This window comes from Leopardus geoffroyi, chromosome B2 (genome assembly GCF_018350155.1).
Source record: "Leopardus geoffroyi isolate Oge1 chromosome B2, O.geoffroyi_Oge1_pat1.0, whole genome shotgun sequence".
NCBI lineage: Eukaryota > Metazoa > Chordata > Mammalia > Carnivora > Felidae > Leopardus > Leopardus geoffroyi.
Window position 1 is genome coordinate 101,253,833 of NC_059332.1, and position 26,843 is coordinate 101,280,675.

Consider the following 26,843-nt stretch of genomic DNA (forward strand, 5'->3'; position numbering starts at 1 on the left):
AATGGGAATCTAAGAAATCAGGCCATTTAAGGGTAGAGGAGGGGAAGGGGATTGAGGAAGGATATATGTCGGCAATGTTTTATTTTTTAAGCTCCATACAGGGCACACAAATGCTCATGAAAGAGTAAAAGCACGAAAACATGAAAAAGAAACAAAAGATGACACTTAGGTTGGCTGGATTTTGGATTTCCTTGTCTAGACCTGGTGAGGTCTCTAAAACATCATCTCTGGGAAGTGACTAATGTGGTCTTAACAATAGATTTAGATGCTTGTGTATAATTTCCCTAACTTCCTTGTTATTCACTTTATGTACCATGATCGTTATACAGAGTTAAAAAAATAAGCGTAGGAACATTCCTTTCTTAATTTGTCCTTCCTTTGTTTTTCATCTTACAGCTAGCAGCTACAACAGCCCATGGGAAAGCCTGGCATGTGTCTGTATGTCTGTCTTACTTAAAGCATGCATCAGCTCTTAGGTTTTTTCTCAAATGTTTAAAAGACTATTTAACTTGAGTTCCACTAACTAACTCATTCCAGCAGTAAAGCTACATGTCCTGGGCTATCTGTGCAATCTGGAGTACTTTTAGGGGGCTCATTTATTCTAGTTGGGATGTACTAATTTAAGGCAGAGGTAAAAGATACTCAAAATGGTGCACAATTTTCCAATGCCTGAGAAACTAAATTTTAAAATTCAAGGAGGAGAAATCACAGGCTAGTTTTCTGTTCTAAAAGGGGAGTTGGGGTCCGAATTCGGACAGCCCTGTTTCCTGAGGGACAAAGACATCTGATAAGTGGGAGTCCCACCCACTTCTGGCTTTAGATTGGCAGAACATGGCAGAGTGACCCAGAAGCTGGGCTAAAGTTTGGCCTCTCCAGCTGGCATGGAAATGAAAAGGGGACTAGGGAAAGATCGAGCAATGATTCAGGCCAAAATGGAGTTGAATTGTGGACTTTAAGGTTATGTTCTTACGTTACGTGGAAATCAAGATTATGGTCTTTGCTTCATTTGTTTTGGTATGATCTCTTCCTCATTGTTCCCTCACCTGAAAGTAAATAGTTTGCGAATTAAGACAGCTAATTGCAGCAGATGCCTTGGGAAAGTGTTCCCCCACCTGAGAGGAAATGGTAAAAGCCATGAATTTCCAAGAGAGCCTGTCCATTGACACAGTCGGTCATCAGGGGCCCAGCACAAAACAGAATTCACTTCACAGGGTTCAAATGAAGCGTGGGGAAGTTAAGGCAGCAAGGCATGTAGAGGCAACGGGAACAAAAATCTACCACACCTAGGTCCCAAGGAGTGAAGAAACATTGTTCCACTAACCCAGGTCGGGGCAGAGCTGTGCAGAGGCCACCATGGGCTCTGCAGTCTTGCCGAGGCCACAGTTTCTGCCCAGGAGGCAGTGCTTAAGGCAGAGAGGGAACAGGCAGAACACCAGCTCCCCCCCCACCCCCTCCTGTTTTCTGGTTCAGCAAGGCAATATGAGTATTTCGGTCTGCAAGGGTGGGCCTCTGCAGGCAGAGCAAGGCAGGAGGGCCAAGCTAGGGTCTGGGGGGAGCGGAGGAGAGCAGGTGCAGAAGAGTAAACAGCACGTCATCGCCCCCAAGAGTGTGGCAGGAGAAGACACTCAAGCAGCAGTAGGAAATAATTGTCATGCCAGCTCTTTATCTGGGGACTGCTTAATGGTCCAGCAGATGTGTGAAATGACATCTGATTGACTTTCTTTTTCAGACGGTCCTAGGCCAACGCCTCTTTCAAATAACCAAGTTGTTTTTTTTAAATCAAATCTTTGAAGGCTGATTAAATAATGTTAATTCACCAATGAGGGTGGTTTTAAAACCCTGCAACAGAAGCAAACTTGGCTTTTGTGAGAAAATTAGTAAATGTGATACCAGAAATCGCTGCGGCTGTGTGCACTGAGCTAAAATTAGTCCGAAAGTTTAGGATTATTTATTTCCAGGTGCCTTTTATTTTTTTTTAATTTTTTTTTTCAACGTTTATTTATTTTTGGGACAGAGAGAGACAGAGCATGAACGGGGGAGGGGCAGAGAGAGAGGGAGACACAGAATCGGAAACAGGCTCCAGGTTCCGAGCCATCAGCCCAGAGCCTGACGCGGGGCTCGAACTCACGGACCGCGAGATCGTGACCTGGCTGAAGTCCGACGCTTAACCGACTGCGCCACCCAGGCGCCCCTCCAGGTGCCTTTTAATCACACCTGCTTCACGGCCCCCTCCTCACTGTCTTTGTTGGTGGGGGGCAGTTTGTCTCCTTCCCAGATGGCCCTGTTCCTCAGTTTTCCTCAGGCACAGCCTCTGTAAACAGGCAAAACGAGGATGACCCCCACTATCTCCTCCAACATCCCAAGCTCAACCTTACATTTGATACAAATTTGCTCAGCATTTAGGAGAGAGCTGTTTGTTGTTGAAGGGGAACGGTCTTTTTAGCTCTAATTATTCTGAACATTAGTGTGGCAGTGACAACAGATGTTTAAGTGGTCCCACTAGGGGGCCGTAGTCAGGAAAAAGCATGGGTACAACTACCTCTTACAAGGCATTTTGGAGGAGCAGGTAACAGACTGAAAAGAGATAACAAATTGAATTCTATCCATCTGGGGATCGAAATTGCACTATCTAAAGACAGATTGCACTTCATAGATTTGGACCCCTTCTATAATAATTTATAACAATCTGAAAAAGGCGACATTTCCCCCCTGTTCAGTTGATGGAACACATATCTAGGAAATCCAAATAGATAAGAATTTGTTTTCAAAGATAGGATGCCTTTCAAGTAATCAAGTTTGGGGGTTCTCAATATAACTGCAGTGAATCAACTGTGAAATCAGGAAATAAAGAGCATTTCATAGGGAGGGGGAAAGTTTCCTTCCAACGTGTTCCCTTTTCTTTCTTCTTCTTCTAACAGCTTACACATTCTCTTTCCCTCTCTACATACAAATACGTAACTTTAGGTCATTTTCCTTTAGATTTTGCCCCCCCCCCAAATTGTCAGAATATGATGAAAATCTACCCTTGGGTATTTTAAGAAATGCACACATGTGTATCCATGTTCAAGTTTCCATTTGTTAACTCTGCATCTGGCAGTCATTTAGGAAGTATTTGTTGAGTGAGTGCATCAATTTCTCCTCCAAATATGCTTGCATTTAGGACACCCCCAGCTTTAGACCTCATTGATATATCTCCCATGTGCATTGATGTGATACACTATACCACCTTTCCTTACAGCAGCCGTAATTCCCTACAGTCCCATCCTTTGGAGACAACTTGGAGCAGCGGAAGGCATGGGGTCACCTGGATTCCAGTTCCAGTTCTACAACCCAGGCTATTTAATGCTAGCCTCTCAGTTTCCCTTTCTGGAAAAAAAAAAAAAATTGGAGTGGTTACCATATTGCTTCCTAGGGTGGCTCTGAGGATTAACTAATATCGTGCCTTCAAAGTCCAACAGAAGGACATGGAAGGGGTTCAATAGCTATTAGTTTCCTCGTTTCCTTTTCAACCTGTCTGTGCACAGTCATCTGTTTTAACTGGTGGCCCTGCAGGGCGGTGTAACTCTTTCTTTATGGCACACAGCTCAGCAATGACACCTGAAGTTACCGGTTCATCGTCTTTCCTCCCCAGAAGGCTTAACTCCCCAAGAACGGAAACTGGATTTGCCTGATTTATCACTGTATCCTGGGAGCCTTGCATAGCAGACGTTTAATAAATATGTACTGAATGTAGCTTGGTGTTACAGAATCACAGGACTTGAGAGCTGGTGAGGATCTTAGTGATTACCTTGTCCAGCCCCTCATTTTAAATGTGGGAAAACCGAGACTTGGAGAAATAAGGGACTTATCAGAAGTCATTTACATAGAGTGTGTTAATGCAGCCCTTTCTACTCTTTCCACTAAGCCACGCTTCTTGGTGATGATGCAGAAAATGACGTTGAGAATTGCAAGGGTATTGTGGAAACTCACATTTCTTCTGGGGCTGCAGACAGGCCCACACTGTCCTCCTCTGCCTTCCACAGGTATATATCTGGGATAAAAATCAACTCTGCTCTGGGCACCTGGGTGGCCAGGTCAGTTGAGTGTCAGACTCTTGATTTCGGCTCAGGTCATGATCTCATGGTTCGTGATATGGAGCCCCACATTGGGCTCTATGCTAACAGTGCTGAGCCTGCTTAGGATTCTCTCTCTCCCTCTCTCTGTCCCTCCCCTGCTCATTCTCTCTCTCTGTCTTTCCTTTTCTCCCCCCCTCCCAAATAAATAAATAAGCATTTAGAAAAAAATCAACTCTGCTCATGGTTATCAGATTTGACGAGAATTTTACTAAAGTTATACTGCTAGTACATCTTCTTATTTCACAGGTAATTGCCAACATCATCAAAAGGTCTTAACACCACTCCCCAGGCAGGACGGGTGAAGGCGTGAGGGTGGGGGTGGGATGGACAGTGGGGGAAGGTGATGAGAGAGAACACTTTTAAGCCTTTTTCAGGTTGCCTTTGAGTGTGGCGTGCACTCAAGAGAGGAAACATTGCCTGTCAGCCCTCTGTAATTACTTGGTTTGGCATATGCCAATCATTATTAATTTAAATATAATAAGTTACAGCTGGCGTTTCAATGTGTAACACTTTCTGGGTAGTGCAGATAGAAATGGACTGCAAAGCAAATAACGTAGATTACTCATTAGGGAAGTCAACCCTTGCTAGAAGCTGGTTGTATGACATCCGGCTGTGTCCCTGACACCTCCCTTGTTCCATGTGAGGGATCTGACAACGGGCCTTGGGAAAGGATGCCCCTCTGTGTCGTATACATCAGCAGGTGTTTCCCCTTATGAATCAGAAGCAGATGTCTGGTTAGGCAGAATGTATGGCAGCTTGACATGTCCGGCCCCAACTAACAGGAAGACTATGACCCATAAATTGTACTAATAAAATACCATCACTATAATTTTGACCGAGCCATGAAACCAGCAACATGGAAGGAGGCTAGATCCCACAGAGGGGCTTGTGATTGGCTCAAAATTTAGAGTTGTTTGTTGAACCCTGCACCCTGCCATTGATATGTCTTATGAGGCAAATTTTATGAGACAAACGACAATGAGACTCAACCCCCAAGTGTTCTTATTTGTAAAATGTGAGCAGTAGAACTTATTAAGCAAACATTTTACGTCTCTGCTCTGTGTCAAGTGCCCAAAAGTCTCAGAAAAATGAATTTTCAGGGCAAGATCGGAGTCTGTTTAGGGACTCTGATGACAGGGCCATTTTCAAACAGTTCGTAAATAAACAAATATATCAAACACCAAGTGCTTTCAGAAACTATGGGGAAAGAGTTACCATCCTGCACATTTAGCTCTACAATGTGGGAAGCTAATTAAGAAAAGAAAGAAAGAAAGAAAAAGAAAGAAAGAAGAAAGAAAGAAAGAAAGAAAGAAAGAAAGAAAGAAAGAAAGAAACTTTTCCAATAAATGGTAAATCTATGCGAACAAAATTTTAACTATATCATGAACTGTCCATAAGCTACTTCAGTTCTTTTTAGAACATGAATGATATTCAAAATTGGTGCAGAATTGCCATCCTTTTCATATCATTTGGGGTTATTTCCTACGATTTTTTTTGTCCCCAGCTTCCCTCCCCTAAAAATTTAATTGTGTCATTTTGGTAAAATGCTGCTTAATTTCAAACTTTACTTCGTTCCGGTTTACATTTATAAATGGCACAAATAACCTGTACCTTTCTTTTTAGTAAAGATTCTGAGGATAGTTTCAGAATCACTTTACCATCTGATGGTATCTGTAGCTTTTAAAATTTGCCCCCAAATAACTACCGTAATCATGATAGTTACTGGGGTAGAGCATACTCACACCAGTGAAAAGATATAAACTAGCGTGGAAGGAAAATGAGGACAAAGTAGCTGCCAGCGTGCAGAATGCTACAAATCTATTCTGTGCACAGCTACTTTACTGACAACAAAATAATACACATTTGTGAAAGGAAATGGATGGGGAAGGCTGAGGGTGTTTGATTTAAAGTAACTCTGTTATCTGTCATTTGAGGGGGGAAAGTTGTGCTGATTTTAAAACAATACTTGAGTTACAGATGTTTCCAGACCCCTTCCCTGATCCAAGGAAACAAAATACCATTCAGCAACAAACCCAGATTTGGAGATGGGGCTTGTTCCAATATAAACATTTCTTAGCTAGACCTTCTCTATGAAACTGCATCGTCAATTTTTCCATATACAGTGGGAAAGACAAAGCTTTTAGCTTAAAAGGCATTTTCACCCGCAGTGCAGAGCGCCTGGAATGCATAGTGTAGGGACGCCATGGCTCACCATTGATGTCAAGTTGAATGCTGATAGGGCCACCAGAATTACAGAGTTATGTCAGAATGTACATATGCCGCAAACAAAAAACCCAGCACTGCTTTGGCTTTCAGTACTTGGTATTTACTTGGGCATTTAGTCTTTCTTTTTGTTTTATGTACCACCGTTCACCTGAGACCTAGTTTAGAGTGTAGCACAAAGCAGGCATTTGACGATACGTGAGAGATGCATAAATTATTACCTTTTTTGAGCACTTCATATTGAAGGCACTTGGCAAGGCAATTTAGGGAATCAGAAGATGAATCACGGACACTGCTGGTCTCCAGGTGTTTAATGGGGGCATGTGTAACTTGCCATAAAGGTAGGGTAGAACGTACTAAGATCATAGTGTAACAGGAGAGGTACAGAGAAATGCTGAGAGACTGAAGAAGGAAAGATTACTTTTTTAAAAGTTTATTTATTTATTTTGAGACAGAGAGAGAGAGAAAGAGAGAGAGAGAGAATCCCAAGTAGCCCAACATAGGGCTTGATCCCAGGAACTCTGAGATCACGACTTGAGCTGAAACCAATAATTGGACTCTTAACCGACTGAGCCACCCAGGCGTCGCAGGAAAGATGACTTTTACCTTGGGAGTGGGCGGGGGGGGGGGGTGGTGCGGGACATCAGAGGAGGTGACTATTGTGTCAAGGTTTTTTTTTTTGTTTTTGTTTTTGTTTTTTGGTTTTTGTTTGTTTTTTGTTTGTTTTTTTCTTTGTGTTTTTTTTTTGAGGAAAGCTGGAGCTGAAATGCTGGAAAGCATAGGTCAATTTTTAGTCACTCCCCATAAGGTACAAAGGCTCAAACTTTTATTCCTTCTGGTTTTGTTTGTTTGCTTGCTTCGTTTTGTTTTCTCAAAGCAGGCATTCTTCATTCCTGGTAATCTACTTCAATATACTTCAATAATCCACTTCAATCTATAAGTTGGACCTACTATTTTTCTACTTTCTGGGATCTTCTTTGGAAAGATTGGTTTAATATCACCATTAAACTCATGTGACATCTTCCGTAACCTTCTTGCTTATACTATACTCACACAGAGATACGACTCTCTCTGTTCAAACATTGTAGATAATATTAGAGGCATCCCCTAAACCCTGAAGTAAGTGTTAAGTATGCCTAGAAGCCTCAATAATTCTTTGTGGTCCTCAGAACTCCACGAGTGACTTTCATATGGAGAGGAATGTAGGAATTTTGGGAGTGGCAATAACTTCCAAGTTATAATTGATGCATGGGGAGAATGTCATTCAATTATAAAAAGAGAATCTTTTTATTTTATCCTTTTTTTCATTTTGCTGTCTAGTGAAATTTTCCCAAAGTGAGGGGAACAAAAGAATGGTGGTAGAAATGCTTGGTTTTCTGGCCCTCTGAGTAGCTATTAGATTGACTTAATTTACTTAGAACCCACCAAGAATTATAGCAAAAACCTGGTACACTTGGTTTCCAATACTCTATTGTCAACAGCCTGGTCTCTGAGCAGCTGAAATAGAGCAGAAAACTGTCCTCATTTAAAACTTCAACTACTATTTCAGTTTTTTTTTTCCTTTTTGAAGTTTGTAAATTTCTTAGTTCAGATGATTTGAACTAAGCTTGAAGGAAATCCATGCTGACTCATGACTTTGAGGAGAAAGCACATTTTCTAGTTGAATATGAGCTTATGTTAGCAGATTAAAAAAGGAGAGAGATTGTAATCAAAGGAAAATCAAGACAGTTTAGATAATCTGAGATGAAGATACGTCTTAAGACTAAAAAAGGGTCCCACACTTGTTAGCTTTCAAAATAATTAAAATGGAAGAGCAGACAGAGATGGTCTACAGGAAAGAAACAAAAAACAACTCCATGCTTATTTTCACTGAACATTTTGATATATTGCAGGTCCAGAAACACGGGTCACAGGAAAAATGTGGTGCATCTGCCAAAATAATCACAAATCCTCTCTGAGAGTAGGAAGAATCCAGTCCTTTAACAAAACCAAGAGATTTTAAGCACCAAACAAAGAACATTATACTTCCCTCATAAAGATTATTACTCTGACCTTACGAAGATACTTGTATCACCTTAAATACAGTATTACTGTCACCATGCTGAGGATCCTCCTCACATCCAGGGGGGAGGACCAGGGGGGAGGACAAGGGAGGACGGTACCTGCCATTTAGAAAACAAACCACTGACTGGGCAGCAGTTAAGAGCTATTCTGCCTCCCACAGACCTTCCTACCTTGCGGACCACAAAGGTCAGCAACCCCCTGAGATTGTCGTTATCGGATTCAGGACACGTCTGAGCAGATGCTGCTCATGGCACAGTCCCTGGATTTCACCAACTGTAGTTCTGCTGGGACCGGGCAGATTTTATTCGCGACACGGGTACTAATGAAAGTAAAGGAGCTGAAACTCGGAACTGTCACAAAGCAGGGTGGGAAGGTCACGGTGGGATGTGTCTGCCAGAGTAGACAGCTTTGGTGCTCTCCGACATTTCATTTTCCTCATTAATTTCTCACGTTACAGTTGTTTTGCTGCATGGTAGGGGAATTTGTTAAAGTCACGTGGAAACCTGAATGATGCTCGTGTGCAGGGGGAGTGGCAGACGCGATGTGGCCTGGGAATTTTTCAAATTAGCTCTAAAATTGCTTTAAAACAAAAGCATTATTGTTCACTTTTGAAATCGATTTTTTTTTTTCTGTCTTCTTTTTAAGATCCAGGATGTGTTGTTTATTTTTTAGGACCATCAGAAAACTGTAGCCGGAAATTCTGGAATCTTATTGCACTCGGAAGTCTTCTTTCTAAGTATTGGTGCTGAAAGCATAATTTAAGGGGTCAATAGCCATAGAGGGCCAAGGCAAAGATCTCTGAAATAAAAGAAAGGTTATGAGTGATGTGGTTATAAATTAAATTCAAAACTGGGATAAATATAATGATGCAAAGGCTAAGAGAATTTCCAGTATTTCTGTACCTAAATTACCCAGGACTAAGGCATAGGTGGTGGCATAAGACATAACACGAAAGTCCCATGGATGTGCTTTTGTCTGATGCAGCTTGTTTAATGTCTCGACACACAGGGCTTCAGCTGTTCTTCACCCCTCTTACTTGTTCCGGTGATGGTATTCATGCTGTGATGCGGGGCGAGGGGACTGCTCCAAAAGCCAGGAAACCTGGTTTCTGGCCCCAGCTCTAGAAACCTGCTGCGGAACCTTGAGGAAGTGGCTAAACTTTTGGCTCATTTCCTTCTCTTTCAATGACATTAGTGGCAGAGTGATTCCTCTTCCCATCTCAACAGTCTATAATTCTGTAAAATTTCTTGCGGTCGCAATAAGGCCACATACTACGAGACTGTGGCAAAATCGTCTGACATCTCCATGTTCCCATCCATTAGATTAATAACCCGTGGCCTGCCTGTTTTATAAGGTGGTTGCCAGGAATAAAGGTGGAAAGAGGCAGGAATACATCTAGAAGACCACGGAAGCTTTGTAAGTATTCACATTATTTTCCAACTGAGTTAGTAGCCATTGGAGATTCCAATATCTGGCAGCTATGAATAACGCTTGTCCAATGTCAATAGCTTTTTTTTTTTTTTTGATGTTTATTTTTCTTAGTAATTTCTATGCCCAGTGTGAGGCTCAAACTCACGACTGCGAGATGAAGAGTCACGTGCTTCTTTGGGCCAGCCAGGTGCCCCTAATATCAATCGCTTATCTTTCAAGATGTAGAAAGTTTTCCTAATTCGTTGGAAGATCGGTTCTCCCTCGGTGTTCTGCATATACACCACAAAGCAAAATAAAGCAAAGTGAAAATTGCCTTGATGACACTGTGAAATGCTTAAGGTGTCACTGTTCTTATTCAAGTGAAAAAGTAAAGATAAGTTACAGTTTGTAATATTTATTTTCTCCCTTTTCATAGACGTAACATTTATGTGGAAGCATTTTGGCCTTTGGGGGTAAAGGACCACAGACCAGTACAATGCTGCCTTGAGGGAGGGAAGAATAAGATCAAGAACCATCTTTTTAGCTCAGAGTGCGGGTGAGAAGCTGTAGTTTAGAACAAGATGAGGCTTTGGATAAGTGTTGGAATAAGATGATGTTTATGGCGACGGAATAATTGGGTTAAAAAATAAAAACCAAGCAAACATCTGACCGTTCCTCTGAGGATCAAAGACACCAGTTATCTGGTCTGCTTGCTACCACCCTATCCTCTTTCCAAAACTCCTTTGTTAGGTGTCCTGAGTAGCCCCAGGTAATAACTGAGACAAAACTGGAATTTCCTTATTTCCTAGGAAAGGGCCAAAAATATCATCAAACAAGGAAGAGGAAGCATAAAAATATCTCTCAGGAGAGTACCAATTGTTTAGAGGTTTCTAGCTCATGTTTGGCACAGCTGCAGAGGTGCTCGGAACGTCAGAGGCTCTGTGCAAATCAGCAGGTGTGTGCACTGCTGGGAAACCGCCTAGGAGACACTGATTTGGATGACAATTGGGGTACCATTTTGGAGACCGGTCATGATTTAGAATATCAACTTGGGAGCTCCCAGCATAACGGTTTACTCAAATGTTACTCAAACATTTTAGAGTAGAGATCTCCTTCCCCCCGCCCCTGCCCCCCGCCCCCCAGTGAAATAGCATGTGGAATTCATCTACAAAACAGATTAAAAAAAAAAAAAAGCAAGAAGATGTTCTGGTTGAAGGAAGCAAAGCCCCAACTTCCTGCTGCTCAGCCTCCCTCACCCCAAATTATAGCCAAGGCATTTCTGTAAGGCTTCAGCTTGGAAGTCACTGATTTAGTAGGTCTTGTGTTAAAAAGTCTCCAAAGAGATTTTTCCCCATGATGTAATATGTTTCTACAAACATCAACATCAGCAGCGCCTTTGACAAATCTACCCCTCACCCTTGCTCTCCAAACATACAACAAGTTGTCTTAATAGAATCTCTGCAATGACCACAGCATCTTTTTCCCTCCTTTCCAGAGGGAAAGGAGCCACCATTCGCTGCCAGGCCCTTCTTACTCTCTCCTGGATAATTACCAATGCATGACATAGGTGATTCTTTTTTTTTTTTTCAGTGTTTATTTTTGAAAGAGAGAGAGAGAGAAGGGGGAAGGAGCAGAGGGCGGGGGGGACAGAGGATCTAAAGCAGGCTCTGTGTTGACAGCAAAGAGAGCTCAATGCAGGGCTCGAACTCATAAACTGTGAGATCATGACCTGAGGTGAAATCAAGAGTTGGACACTCAACTGACTGAGCCACCCAGGTGCCCCAACATCGGTGATTCTGATTCCAGGCTCTCTGCTGCTTCCTGCCCAATGCATCTAGTGGCCTGTTTCCAGATTAATGTTGATCTGGAAGTACAACTCTCATTGAGTTTCTTCTCTTCTCTGAAATCTTCAGTGACTCCTGGTTGTCTAGTCTCACCAGCTGAGACTGTATCTCTTTCTAGAAGAAACCCTCTGTCTTTTGTCTTTCCTTATCCTGTCCCTTCACCTTGAATTTCCCTCAGTCTTAAAGATTTAACTCAGGGGCGCCTGGGTGGCTCAGTTGGTTAAGCATCTGACTTCGGCTCAGGTCACGATCTCACGGTTCGTGAGTTTGAGCCCTGCGTTGGGCTCCGTGCTGACAGTGAGGAGCCTGGTTGGGATTTCTCCCTCTCTCCCTCTCTCTCTCTGCCCCTTCCCCACTTGTGCATGCTCTCTCTCTCTCTCTCTGAAAAAATAAATACATAAATAAACATTAAAAAATAAAAATGAATTATTGCTTAACATACTTCACTGGGTAGGTGTTATGGTTCCTATGTGTCTCACAAATTCCTACGTTGAAGCTCTAATACCCAATGTGACTGACTGTATTTGGAGACAGGGCCTATAAGGAGGTAATAACAGTTAAGCAACGTCATAAGGGTAAAGCTTGATAGAACCGGTGTCTTTATACAAGAGGAAGAGACACTAGAGAGTCCTTTCTCTCTCTGCACATGCATGGAATAAAGGACAGGTGAGGACCCAGAGAAATGATGACTATTTACAAGCCAGGAAGAGAGCACGCACCATAAACTAAGCCTGAAGTCTCCCTGATCTTGGACTTCTAGCCCTTTTCTAACCATTTTCCCTATGGACCCACTTTTACCACATTTTGGTTTCTCTCTTTATCCTTCTTTCAAGTTCTTTTAAGTCATAGATCTACAAAGTAAACTCAGGAGCCTACTGAGATGATTAATGCTTAGCATAGCTGGAGACACGCGAAAATATACACTTTCAGAAATTACGTCAATTTTTATTCCTATTATGTCCAAAGAAGAACCTTTCATTGTTACTGAGATGATAAAGTCAGTTTATGCTCTAAATTTAAAAAAAAAAAAGCAAAAATATAAACATACCAGTAATTAGAATATTCTTTATAGACTTGTCAACTACTATGACCTTTCTGGCATTCCTGGAGGATACCGGGGATCCCTGTTAGTTGAGCTACCGTAAGGCACTGCGAGATTCAGAAACACAGATGTTAAAGGATCCTTATAGGATAAAGATTACAAGCTTGGAGCCAGATTCTAAGCTGTGATCTTGGATAAGTTACTTAGCTTTTTTATGTGACTCAGTTTCCCCATCTGTACAATGGTATTCATGGTAGTGCCTTCCTCACTATGTTATGAGGAATAAATGGATTAATAACGCAAAGTGCCTAAAACAATGCCTGGGACACAGCAAGTGCTAATCAAATGCTTAGGAGTTAAAGCTAAAAGGATCTTTGAAATCAGTCAACTAGGTGTCTCAAAGGGGTTCGAGGATAGCTGACGTTCAAGGCTGTTCTAAAATAGCCCCTCTCAGGGCTGGGGCTGCATCGAGGAGATTTAGAGTCTGACAGCAAGATGCAGATGCCCCCTCTGATGCACGAGAGGCACAGACCCTGACTCATGAGCACTTTCCTACAGATCTCAATCCGTCTAGAGAAATACCAGCTTGAGAAGGAGCCACGGCAATTCTCATCTTGTGGACGTAGCTCTTCCCTATCTCTTCACGTTATCATTCTAGCCTAGCACAAAGACCACACTTCTCAGTCCCGGGAGACACATGATCCTGAATTAGAAAGCATCCCTTATTCACAAGAGAAACATTACGATTCCACTATTTCCTGAAAGGCGTGAGCAACACCCTATTTTCAAGCAGTGCCACAAGTAAATTCTTCCCCTGCCTCACCTCCCTTACTCTCAAGGACACAGAGTCTCCAGGGGTACCATTTCTAGGCTGGGGGTGCTGTGTCCTGCCCAATCTAGGGCAGGTTATCAAATTAGGCTTCCTCTTTACCTTAACATGAAGTCTCAGTTGATGGCTAGACTGTACATACTGTAATGCTGTGATTTCAGTTGATTTTTTTTTAGGTTGATTTATTTATTTTTGAGAGAGAGAGAGAGAGAGAGAGAGAGAGAGAGAGAGAGCCCGCATGCATTTGAATGGGAGAGGGGCAGAGAGAGAAGGAGAGGATCGCAAGCATGCTCAGCACTGTTAGTGTGGGAACCCAATGCGGGGCTTGAACTCATGAATCATGAGATCATGACCTGAGCCAAAACCAAGAGCTGGACGCTCAACCACCTGAGCCACCTAGGCACCCCTCAGGTGACGTTTGTGATGAATCAATAATCTGTCACTGGCTTTCCCTTCCTTTTGCACTGAGTGTAAATACATTCTCCTTTCTAGAGCCTGTTATGTGCCTTTCACTATTAAGAGATGCAAGGACATGAGCCTCCCCTCAGTAGTTCTCTGTGTCCCTCACTTCCTCTAACGTCATCCCTCCCGTGTCTCTGTGTGGAGCTTCACATTTACAGTCACTGTGAAGGGTCTGGATAGGGCAGGTGGCAGCACTCTGGAGCCCAGGTGTGGGAGAGTGACTTTCATGGACACACTTAGGTGTCTGCAACTGAAGCTGTGTGGGAAGCCTCCTTGGTGGTCACCTTGGAAAGGCTCATGTCTAAGGCTGGGCCAGTGCTCTGTCCTGCAACCACCCTCACCAAGAAGCAGGGAGAAGGGCCCATTAACGCCCCCACCTCCCACCCCCACCCCACCAGATCAGTCCGTGTGTTTCCTTTGGGCTCTAGGCTCCTCAGTCTTGGGGTTCTAACCGGGGTGGCCGCTGTGATGCTGAGTGATTCTCTTCCTTAAGCCAGCTTCCCTTCAAGTAGCTTAAACTGTTATCTATTTATTAGACAATCACAGAACTCCGTTGCTAGAAGTAACCTTGTTTTTGTTTGCTCATTTTGTTTTCTTCTTTTTAAACTGTAGAAATCGAGGGCCCAGGAGGTGAAGGGACGTGCCCAGGTTCCTTTAACTGGTAAAGCTGATCGGGTTGTTAGGGGCGTGGCCAAGAACCTGAAGCGTTGGTTCCAAAGTCACATTCCAGCGCTTGTCCCACTCTGCTGAATTCCGTGAGCCTCTCTTACTGATTGTTCAACTCAAGAATAAACAGAAGCAATAAAGAGCAAAGTGAGTAACAGTATGTTAGAAGCAAGCAACTTTTCCCTTAAAGATATATATCTTTAAGAGAAAAATTATATAGATAGATAGCCCATAGAAATAGCTTGAAAGAGTATAAGGCTGGAAGTCAGAAGACACAGTTTTTGGCACTGCTGGTAATGAATGAGCTTTGTGTCTTTGAGTGAAGCACCTTAACCATCTCCCACCCCGAGGCTCAGTTTCCTTATCTACAAAATGAGAAGGCTGAATCTCTAAACTCTCTTTCTAGATCTAACATTCTGTGATCCCTTTGATTTTACGGTTCACACCGCAAGATATAATAGAGTCATACATCCAATAATAACCACCCACCGCCTCTGCATTCAAACACGTCTCCTTTACGCCGAATTCTGTGCTGCAATAGGGGCTTCAGGGCTGGTTCCTTATAGATGGAATTTCAGTGAGTATGACACACAACAATTCCAAGGGAACAATACAGAATGAGGCAATTTATTCATGCACCACAAACACTGGCTCATCGCCAGGCATTCAGACACTGTTCGGTCTCCAAATAACACGCATTTAGCACCTCACCTGTGACCTGGGGATTGACAGAATCACAGACGACAGAATCACTCTCCTGCTCTCAGGACTCACAGGCGTATCAGCAGGTAGAGAGGTTACTTTTAGGTCACTCTTCGCTTGTTAAATTGTATCACTGTTCCTCAAGGGGGAAACACACGTTGCCTGGCCAGTGAAACTTGAAAGGCATTGTAAAATAACTCTCCTGTGGAAGGAGAGGCCAGCCCCAATTTTAAGCCCCAGATCCCGAATTTGTGCTCTGGTTCTTGCTGTAATACTAGATGGTTCTACAGCCCTAGCATCCCAACATATGAGGCCCACTAAACATTTTCTTGCCTTCTGCTGGTGTCTATATTATAATACATTCCTTTGGGCTGACACTTGGCTTTATAGAGCTGTGTAGTGCAGTGTCCTATGTTGCAATTTACTCTGTAAACAGACAACATGATTGCACGGAACAGTCACCTCTGAGGCGAGTTTTAGTGAAGACATCTCTGATCTTCAGACTCCCTCATTTCCTTTGAAGTAATCATGCCACTTCATCTAATGGAGGGCATGATTTCAAAATAAATATGAATGCACAAAGTCTGCACTGTGCTCAAGGGTCCCTTTAGCGGTAGTACGCACAGCATGCATTACTGGTCTAGTCTGCAAGAGACGTGCGTGCACGCAGCTGTTGGTGGTATGGGATTTCTCCAACTCATCAGTTCTCATGGAGTCATAAATGTAGATATTTCACTCCATTTAGGTAAACACTAGATGTCTCGCTTCTTCCAAAACACAACTACAAACCAAGAAAGTGCTGGAAGTGAAAAGAAGGTCATATTGCATATTGCTCAAAGTATGTCAGACCACCCCTCTCTCCTCTTTTTTTTTTTTTTTAAACAGTACTTGTTTCTGTATTTTTTTTCTTTATGCAGGGGATTTGAGCTTGAATATGGCCATTTTCCCACTACCATTCAGCCTCGGAATGCTGTTTTCCCCAAGTTTCTCATGATAAAAAGACTCAGATTCAGACCCTAACTGCTGGCAGCTGAATTTCATTAAGACTTTGATGGGAAACTTAAGTTGGAATTACAAACATCTGTGGCTAAGCTTCCCTTCAGTAAACCATTTCCCAGAATTTAACTTTACCACACTAGGAGCAAAAAAGAAAACAGTTGGAAAAAGAATGCTGCTCTTTGGCAAATACTGGAGTAGATATTTAAATATTCTTCTATGTGGTCACCACATCTCAGTGAACCAGCAGGCTTCCTGGTTTTAGAAAATAAATAAATAACTGTTTGGAAATACCAACGTATGGAACTCAAAGATGTACTGGTAATCTGGTTTTAATGGTTTCTAATCAATCCAATGTCTCAAAATTATGTCTGGCCATCATTATAGTTATATGGTTACTCTGAGTGAGGAAAAGCCCAAAAGGAGAGAAGTGTTTTTGACGTTACATATTTCAAAAAATTATGAAAAGTCAGATTTGAGAATTTAATTGTGAAAGAAAAAAAAAAGTTATGGTCCTTTTCATATCAAAGATGTTGGTATTTTTGTTTAACTTTTCCGGAATTTAGAAAAATTCATTCATTTCTCTTCACTGATCAGATCATCCAACTGGGGAAAGGCTGTGTTTAAAGAACCATTAGGGATACAGTGATTATAAATATTAAAGTCCAGTCTCCGTCTCCTCCAATGTTGCCTGGTCAGTACATTTGTATGGAAAAGTTGGAAATGACCAAATTTACAGAATAAATAAAAATTTAGAAAAAAATAAACTGGTAAAACAAGTCTTAACTTGCAGTAGATAAAAACAGTGGAAGAGAAAGGGAGAGAAGGGAGGTACAGAAGAGAGGGAACTAAAGGCAGACTTTGTTAGGCAGCTCCTAGACATTATTTCACAATAATCTTGCAAGGCAAATACTTTTCTGTTCATTCTACAATCAAACAAACTGAGCCTCTGAAGGATGAGCTAATTTGTTCAAAGTCAAACAGCTAGAAAGTAGTGGGGCTGAATTCACAGCACATCTGTCTGGCTAGACGCCCATGTTGTACCTTTGGTGAAAGGTGAATTTCAAATGTTGTTGAGCAGAGACTGAAATAAACCGCGCTTGGGCTAAATTGGGCCATCAGACGCACTTCCCACAGGGTATTAAAAAAAATGAATCAGCAAATTAAGAATCCGGACTCTGTTTTCTCCTGAAAAAACAAAAGACCTGGCAACACAGAGGTGGGTGTCCCTCTGGAAGAAGCAACCCTTCTCCTGTCACTTTGGATCTGTCACTCACAGGATGTATTCCTTTCACTGCCCAGTTTTTTTGTTTGTTTGTTTGTTTTGTTTTTGTTTTTGCTTGGCCTCTCTAGGAATCCAAGTTTTAAAACTTTTTCTGTACCATACCATCCGCAATTCCACTTTTGGATATCTACCCCAAATTGCTGAAAGCAGACTCAAAACAGATATGTGTAAGCCAATGGACACAGTAACACTATTCACAGAAGCTAAGAGGTAGAAACAACTCAAACGTCCATCGATAGATAAAGGGGTAAGCAAAATGTGATATATACATACATTAGGATATTATTCAGCCTCAAAAAGGAATGAAATTTAAACAGATACTACGACATGGATGAACCTTGAAGACATTATGGTAAATGAAATAAGCCAGACACAAAAGAACAAATATTGTAGTTTCCACTGATATGAAGTATCTATCAGAGTAATATTCATGGAAACAGAAAGTGGACTGACAGTTGCCAGGGCCCGGGGAAGGGGGTATTGGGGAGTTGTTGTTTAATGGGTATTGAGTTTCAGTTTGGGAAGATGAAAATATTTTGGAGATGGATGGTGGTAACGGTTGTGGAACAATGTGAATGTACCCAATGCCACTTAAAAATGATTCAAATGGAAAATTTTATGTTATGCATATTTATGGTTAAATCAGAGAACTCTGGAACCATAGCAAATGGAATTCTTTATTTTCTAGCAATTTTATAATACATTCTATAAGATAGGCCATGTATTCCTATAGGTGGTGCTGTTCTGAATTCTTTACCTATTAACCTAAATATGGAGGTTCTAATGTAAACTGTAGCATCATGTAGAGGAAACATACTAGAATATGTTTAAAAAAGGAAAATGGGATGCAAAGAAGACCCTAGAGTTAAAAAAAAAATCTATCGGGGGACCCAGTGATATGCTGGGGAAAAAAGAATGGGATTTGGTAACCTTGGGCAAAATACTTACCATCTCCAAACCTCAATTTGCTTATCTATAAAATGGGTATAATGTTCACTATTGACTACTACAAAAGATAATACATGTAGTTCCACGGGACATAGTAGAAGTCAGTAAGTATTAATTTCTGTCTTTCCTAGATGAGTAGTTTAAAAAGTAGTTATTAGACTCGCCAGGAAAGGGAAGTTATCTCGATTCTTTGATAATCCTAACATTGTATGCAACTTATGCTACTCATCCAGCAAGCATTGCACAAATAGTCTTTGAATGGCATTTTATAGATCTTTAAGAAATTTCTAAAACTTTGACTAAAACTTATGCCTACAGATAGTTCTATTTACCTGATAACTTTTTCCTAGGTACTCTTGCACAGTTGAATTACTTTCATAAATTCCTTCCTAGCTGTGCCACTTACCAGGTAAGGTGCCTGGGCAAATGCTCTGTCTCAGTTTCCCTGTTTTCAAAGTAAGAGAATAACTATACAAGTTCCATTGAGCTGTTGAAGGTGAAAAAAAATAGCTCTTGGAGAGTGCTTAGATTAGTGTGTGACACACAGTAAATACTCAATGAGCATTAGCCATAAGCCATGCTATTATTATTACTACTGCCGCTATATTTAGTCCTTCTAAAATAATGTCTCCCAGGAACCTTCTTTGGTATTTGGTGAGTAGGTTGATTGTGTCCTACTGGTCTGGCTCTGGAGTAAAACTTTTTCCACATTACCCCCATGGCCCTTAGCTTCCAGCCACTTTTACAGAACATTAATTCATTCAGCTTTATATGGTGGCTATGTACATTTTTCTTTCTTAGATTGCTTACTCCTTGAGGGGAGGGATGTGACTCTGCCTTCTTCTGTCCTTCCTGGCACCTACTTCATTGCTCTGTATACAGTCAGGCTTCCAACATACTTGCTGGATGATATAAAGTGAATGAAATAATGACTGCATGTGGGAGTTCACATTACCTTCACGCACTGTTGGACAGCAATATAGAATGATGGTCCAGGCCAGTGACTAGAGGTCTTCACGTGACTCAACAGGGCCTCTTTCAAAGTAAGGGCCCAAGATAAGGAGAAGGAAAGTAGACAGCGAAAGAGATCTAAGCTGCCTTTTAATAAACATACTGCGATCCTTTAGTGGCAGGGCACCAGTTATGTTGGAGCATAGGATCATGTATCCACGATAAAAAGAGTCTAGAGGAAAAGTTGCTCAGAATTAGTCTAGTTCATAGTGCTTTTTTAAAAGCAAGTAAGTTTGTCCAGTGTGGGGTACACGTGCACATGTGGTTCACGGGCCACTGATTTTCTTGGAGGGAAGCTAACAACAACAACAACAACAACAACAACAACAACAACAAAGCCCAGTCAAGTTACCAGGAGATAAATTCCTGTTTTCTTTGCTGAGAGAAGTTTGCTCAACACTGTCATTTATTTCCCTTAATTTCTCAATTATCTACCAAGGGCAGTAACAGCACCATTGCCCTCCAAACCTCTCATTTTGCCTTTCCAGTGGAGACTTCACTCTTTAGAGTCTCTGTGCGGCGGCTTCTTCCCACAGTGTCAACCTCTAACCTAGTGTTCTCGATCTTATTTAATTCCTGCTCCTTTTTGACAGACAACACTGTCATTCCTGCCGAGGACACTGTGACACCCTCTTCTTGGGGACCATTCCTATCCCCATCCCTGCACCCCTTCCAGTGCTTTTGCAGATCCATATTGGTTAAGAAGGCTTCTGCCTGGTTTTACTTGCTAGAGTGTATATGATAGAATCAAGACTTTCTCTTCTTAAATGTAAACTATTAGAACATTGAATATGCTTTTTTGAAACCAGCCCATCACCCTTTTGCCCATCCTACCGAGAAACACTGCTCTTGCCACAAACTCAGCAGTGGTGAACGTGGGAAATTGCCTGTGAAAAAGCAGAAGGTGGGGAAATCCTACCAAATTAGCACCCATGGTTGCTCCTCTTTTCAAACCCTGTATCCTGGGGGAAGCTTGGGCTTGTTTGAGAAGGAAAGGAGGGACTTTCTTTCTTGGTCAGCCCGTGCTCCTCATCCTTTTATTCAGTGTGTATTTAATGTCATTGAACCCCTAACTCACACTGGGCACCAATGTGCCAGAGTCTGGAGTCCTCTGTTGAGTGCCAAGGACCCAGGGGTGGAGAGGGCACAAGCCTTGCTGTCTATCGAAGAGTTTGGGAGAGCCTTTGGAGGGCCATCAGCCAAGCCCTCCCACTGCTGTATGCTTGCCTTAGTATATTTTCCTTCTGCCCCTTGAAGGAAAATTGAGGAATAACCATTCATATAAATCCAAGTGAAGTAAAATGAATGTATTTTTAGAATATCCCTCCATCTACATCTCAAACCTCCTACAAATAACGTATCACATATGTCCACGGTCTCTTTCTCTCTCCGTCTATAGATGTAAATACAATCTCCTGAACCAGTCAGTACAATGGTTGCACCATGTTATTAAATTTCCAGAATGTATTTGGTTTACTGGCTATAAAGAGCATGGGAAATCTGAATGGTGGGGCATTGGGATTGCCACGGGACCAGAAATGAACTAGAGGTATTATGTGAAACTAGGCAGTGGGAATGTAATTACTCCAATCCCACACTTTCTACATCATATACTTTGACACTTCTGGAATGACTAATAGCTTCTTTCTGTTTCCCTAAACCAAAAGCCTGAATTGGCATTCTGAACCTATTGGACTCTGACAATATTACACATTTAACTCACTATAGGATATTCTTTCTGGTAGGAAAGATACAGACAAACAGAGATACAGCAATATTAAGTAAAATAGTGCCATAAAAATAATGTTCTGAGAAATATTCCCAAACAAGGGTTTCTTTTAATTCAATCGTCTGCATATTTTATACTATTAATAACAAGACTTAGCATGTATACAGCATTAATACCATATCAGGTACTGTGTTAAGCATGCTGTCTGCATATTTTATCTAATTCCATCACAGTAACTCTAGGAAGTATGAAGTAGGCATCAATAACTTCTTTAAGCCTTAGTCTCTTTCTGTGTAATTGGGCATCTGGAATTTGCCTAAGGTAAGGAGGAGGTAAGTTGAAATTTGAACTTGGGACCATCAGACTGCAGAGCCTGCAATCCCAAAACACTCTGCTGTGCTGTCTTCCTATTATTTCACTGAGCACATGAGTATACAAGAAATTGCTCAGAGTCTCAGCAATAGATTTAAGGTTCCCTAAAAATCAAATAATTATTTGCTTACTTTTTGTGGGGTAAGAGTTACAAAAAGGTATGTGTGCCCATCTCTTTAAAATTAGCGGACAGAAATACAGAAGGTTTAGGTAAATTTGAGTTTCAGGTAAACAATAAATAATTTTTACTGTAAATACATCCCATGCAACATTTGAGACATAAACAAAAACATTTATTTGTTGCTATCTGAAACTCAAATTTAATTCGATGTCTTGTATTTTATCTGGCAACTCTGCCCCTAAGCATTTTGTTCTGAGACTTTCCACACTCAAAGCAACAGGTGGAAATGCTTCCCAGGGGTTAATCCCAAGCCTGTGGAGACTCAATGCCTTCCTGTTGCACGGTGTCTCTCTTGGCCTGGCTTCTCCCCAGGTCTGGGGAGCACAAAGCTGAGCAGAAGCCAGCTGTGCCCCACTCTTTCCTATAGAGGTTATTTTTTGAACCACAATGGGAGGTTGGTATGCTCTGGCCCTACACACACCCCCCCTCCTTTTTTGGGGGGTGTGAGTGGGGCTCACTCCTGGAGACGGACCATCTCCATGCACCTTATTTTAGTAGTAATAATAACTATAGTTATACTAACAATTAGTAGAATTAGTTGCAATAATCCAGACTTTGGTGCTGTTAGAAATGATGTCAATCTATATAAATGCTTTGGTTCTATAGTTGCTGTAACCATAGCTGTAGCACGTGTGTGTGTATCTGTGTGTGTGCGCGTGTGCACGCGCGGTGTTAGGTCAATTGCTCCTTCCTTTCCCATGAACTTAGGTGACTTCATTTTCCTCCTACTTAACATCTCCCACGCACTGGACATGCCCTTGTCGTCTTGACTCAAGGGACTCTTAAATCACTTACTCTGGATTCATCCTCCTTTACCCAATTTCTACTTTCTGGTTATGCTTTCAACATAAAAGCTATTGCAAGATACTCAAACAGCAGCTCTCTGCATAAACATATCACCAGTAGCACATCCCAATCATTTTAACTTTGGGGATGGGGCTTGATTTCCATCACAACTTTTTGCTTCTGGAACATAATGGCTCCTATATTTAAGGCATCTGCTCGGCAGTTTCCCAACAGATTCTTTAGTATCCCATCACCCTCAGCCGCTCAGTCCCTCTCCCCTGTTGGAGAGAACCTTGTGCTTGATTTGTGACAAAAAGATTGGCCCCGCAGTATTGTTCCCACTGTCCCAACATCTCAGAAGAGCAGGAAGCCGGGGACAGGGCACACACTTTAAGTAACTCTCCTGGGACACACGAGTGGCAGAAAGTCGCAGAAGCGCCACGGCAGCTCCAGGTGAGAATCCAAGCAGACCGGCTCCCAGTACACGGAGCACATGGCACTTTTGCTAGTTGGAACAGTGCCGGGTTCCAAAGCCTCAACTCACAACTCGCGACGCCCAAATCCCACCGACAAAGTAAAACTCTTCAACCGGTGCAGGTGAAACTCTGAGGGATGGGGGAGGGGAGGAGGTGGGGGGCGGTGGGGAGAGAGACGGACGGGAGCGTGGCACCCACAGTCCGTGGGGCTCAGGTGCCCCGGGACCGGGGTGACAAGGGCAGGGACACCGTACCTCGGCAGCGGGCGGCAGCCTTCCGGGAGCCACGCGGGGCTCGCTTGCCTCGGGCGGGTCCAGTCTGCCGACCGCTGAGCTCCCTTCAATGTCAAAAGGAAAAGCGCTGTCGTCCCCGGCCGCGGCGGCCGCGCAGGCAGCGCCCCAGAGGAGCCAGAGCCTCAGGACGGGGCGCCAGGCTGAGCTCACGGCCATCTCTCCGCTGCCATCCAGCAGGGCGCTGCGTGGGGCTCGGCGGCTGTGCGTCCTCGTCGGTGCCCCCGTGGGGCGGCGGTGCCTCGCGTGCATTACCTTCTCGGCCCCCGCCTTCTCCGGATGTGGGAAGTCAAGGCGGCCCGACGCGCAACTTAGTGAAAAAGGCACAGCGAGAGGGTGAGCGGGAGCCCTCCTTCCCCCAGTGTCTCTCCTCTTTCCTTCTTCCCTCTCGGTTGGCTCTCGCACTTTCTCTCCCGCTTTCTCTCTCCCCAGAGGCTCTGGCTGAGGGGCGTCCAGATGGAGGCAGCTTAAGGCTGAGCACCAAAAGGCGGACGGGGTTAGGGCGAGCCCCGCCGGCCACCTCCTGTCCCGGGCGGGTGGGGTCTGCGGGCTGCGCTGCCCTGCCTTCCTCCCCACATCCATTCTCACCACTCCCTTTTTACCTTCCACTTCCAGGCCCTCCCACTCCAAACGGCATTTCACACAGGGAGCTCGGGCCTTTCCCTGGCCTGCCCTCCCCACGCGCTCTCAGTTTGGAGCCCCTCCAAGGGACCCCCATGAATATTCAGCCTTTGTGATCGCTTCCTCACATCTTTTATTTATTTAGCCAAGGTGCTCGGTGTCTTATCTGTATTTATGCAGATCTTTTATGTGACCCCCGAGTTTGCAGGCAAGTGAGGGGGGAAAGGGATTCCAGGGGTAGGGGCAGGAGCCAGAGAGGTGCCGCTTGTCAGACGGCAGAGGGGGAGGGCACCCACTTTCTGGAGCAAGGTTTCTCATTTTCTAAAGATGGAAGGCTGCAGTCTTTGAGCTATCTTCATTGAGACTTGCTGGCCACCCATCCTCCTCCTGACAGTCCTCACCCAGAGGGCTTGGGAGAAGAATATCTTTTACTGCGGGGCTGGAAAATGACTTTATTACGCAAATGCATGAACTTTTATTTACAAAGAACATCTTGTTTTCATCCTCAAGAGGTGCTTTGTAAGGGGTCTGGAACAAGGCTTACAGTGTATGAGCCTGTCAAATATACTGCCCACAGCCCTGGCCTCTTCCTCTAGGCCTGTAATCTCATGCCTGCTACATCCCTGTGAGTCATGTAACCTTTCTAGGACTTTGGGCGAAGTGGGCCAAAATTGTGCCAGGCGCCCTGCGGATGGGTCAGTGGTCACTGCAGCTGCTAGGTACCTTTGCTTACACTGGCTTCAGAAAGGAACTCTAAGCATTCCCACAAGACATGTCCATGGCTTTAAAAGGATTAGATGAAGCAACCATAAAACGACACCCAAGTAGGTCTCTAGATGCTTGAAATCATCCACAATCGTGGAGTGAAGCATTTTCATAAAACCTAATCCTTAGCTCTGTTTTATAGGACAAAAGCTATTTTATCTAAGCAAAAGCAAAACACCCATTTATTTTGCACCAACTATATGTAATATCTTACATATAACATATTGTGTAATCAGTAATTACGTATTATGGCATTAGTAAGCCTCACAGCATTCCTGGAAAATAGGACTTTATTTCCTTTTACAGAAAAAAAAAAGGGGGGGGGGGAAGAAAAGAAAAGAAAAAGAAAGAAAAAAAAGAAAAGAGAAAAGAAAGGAAAGGGAGGTTCTGAGGGACTAAGACGTTTGCCCAATATCACGCAGCTGGTAGAAAGCTAAGCTAAGGTTTGCACTGGGGCATCACTGATTTCAAAATGATCTTTCACAGCTATACCGCCCTGAAACTCAAAAAATAGAGGATATACATTCAGAATAGGAGATATGGCATTCCCATTTTTTGAGTACTTCCTCTGTGCTGAAAAGTTTGCATAAATTATCTCCTTCAATTTCATCTCTACTGTAATCCCATGAGACAGGAATTGTTATATATATTTAGTAATGGGTGAGAGGTACAAGTGCTACTATCTGATGCTAAGGTCATTGATTTTGGACCATAAAGTGATAAGAGACAACAGGGGACAAAGCTGGTAGAAGCAAACAGTTCTCACATATCCCCAAGTGTTTGTAATGTTTTCATTTTAAGATACAAAAGTAGTATTGTCCCAAACCAGTAAGCTAAACTATAATCATCTTCCACATAAACTGGATAACTCGCTAAATTAAGTGAAAGAACTTAAAAATATGTTTGGTTGGTTCTTGGAAACTTATGTTGGGAGGCAAGATGGCTAGAGTCCAAGAGGAAAAGATGATGCTTAATTATCCCGTCCCAATCTCCCTTTAAAAAACCTTAAGGGATAATAAAATAATAACAGTAATAACATATGCATCATGTTCTGACTTCAAATACAGACCTCTTCAGTACACAAAAACTGTTCACCTTTGTTTGTTTTATGTCCTGTTCTTCACTGTCAATCAATCACACACTTTTATACGACATAGGCCATGTTCAGGTTCTATGAAAGGCCTGAATGGTGGGGGTGGGAGTGTATTTGTTCAAGACCCATGAATTTTTATTGTTGGTTAAATATGTGCTTCCCAATCTTCCTCCTCATCTTATTTTTTGCAGATAATATTATTTTTGAGGCAAAACTGCATAATACACAAGATCCTGGGCTCTGTATGAAACAAAATAAAGTTCAAACCGTAGGTCTGTTTACAATTCTGGGAGCTCGGTACACACATAGTGGACTCTGAATGTCAGTTTCTTCACCCGTAAAATGGGTGCTTCTTCTACTGAGTTATGAATGAATAGTAAATGAAATAATGCAAATAAAGCATTAACACAGCCTGGCATATAGTCAGTGTCCAATATATACTATTTAGCTCTACCATATTTAAAAATCTTAAAAAGGGGCGCCTGGGTGGCGCAGTCGGTTAAGCGTCCGACTTCAGCCAGGTCACGATCTCGCGGTCCGTGAGTTCGAGCCCCGTGTCGGGCTCTGGGCTGATGGCTCAGAGCCTGGAGCCTGTGTCCGATTCTGTGTCTCCCTCTCACTCTGCCCCTCCCCCATTCATGCTCTGTCTCTCTCTGTCCCAAAAATAAATAAACGTTGAAAAAAAAAAATCTTAAAAAAAGAACAGAGTAACTATTTTTAAAGAGGAAAAATAACCACATTTATTTATCCTGTGGCTCGGGTAACCTCCCATTTGCTGAGAATAGCTGTTCGCATTTCTGGCTGTTCCGTGGGTCTTCCCCATATTAACCATGAACAAGACAGTCATGGATGACAGAGTAATAGGGCAGAGCAGGCAAGAAGGGAGCATGGCTGACTGTTTCACAGCAAGTTAGGAGCCAGTAGAACAAACGG

The 26,843-nt window shown here is 42.8% G+C and overlaps 1 protein-coding gene and 1 long non-coding RNA gene across 4 annotated transcripts in view; one reads left to right on the top strand and one right to left on the bottom strand.

Moving 5' to 3' along the window:
* Positions 1 to 24,159, bottom strand: part of LAMA4 (laminin subunit alpha 4) — a 145,960-nt gene extending 121,801 nt beyond the window's left edge. Inside the window, exons 1-2 of one of the 3 annotated variants that reach the window (XM_045499326.1) lie at positions 24,034 to 24,159; positions 23,396 to 23,741 (exon numbers count right to left, since the gene is read on the bottom strand). In XM_045499326.1, the coding sequence (XP_045355282.1) occupies positions 23,396 to 23,741; positions 24,034 to 24,149 (462 nt within the window). In that variant the 5' untranslated portion in view covers positions 24,150 to 24,159. Of the gene's footprint in view, positions 1 to 23,395 lie in introns of all 3 variants that reach the window. The other 2 variants (XM_045499324.1, XM_045499325.1) reach the window with 2 other exon arrangements.
* LOC123608878 lies at positions 1,448 to 3,369 on the top strand. The gene is made up of 2 exons (XR_006717488.1): positions 1,448 to 1,958; positions 2,198 to 3,369. It is a non-coding gene; the product is annotated as an uncharacterized LOC123608878 (long non-coding RNA).
* Positions 24,160 to 26,843: the final 2,684 nt, after the last annotated feature.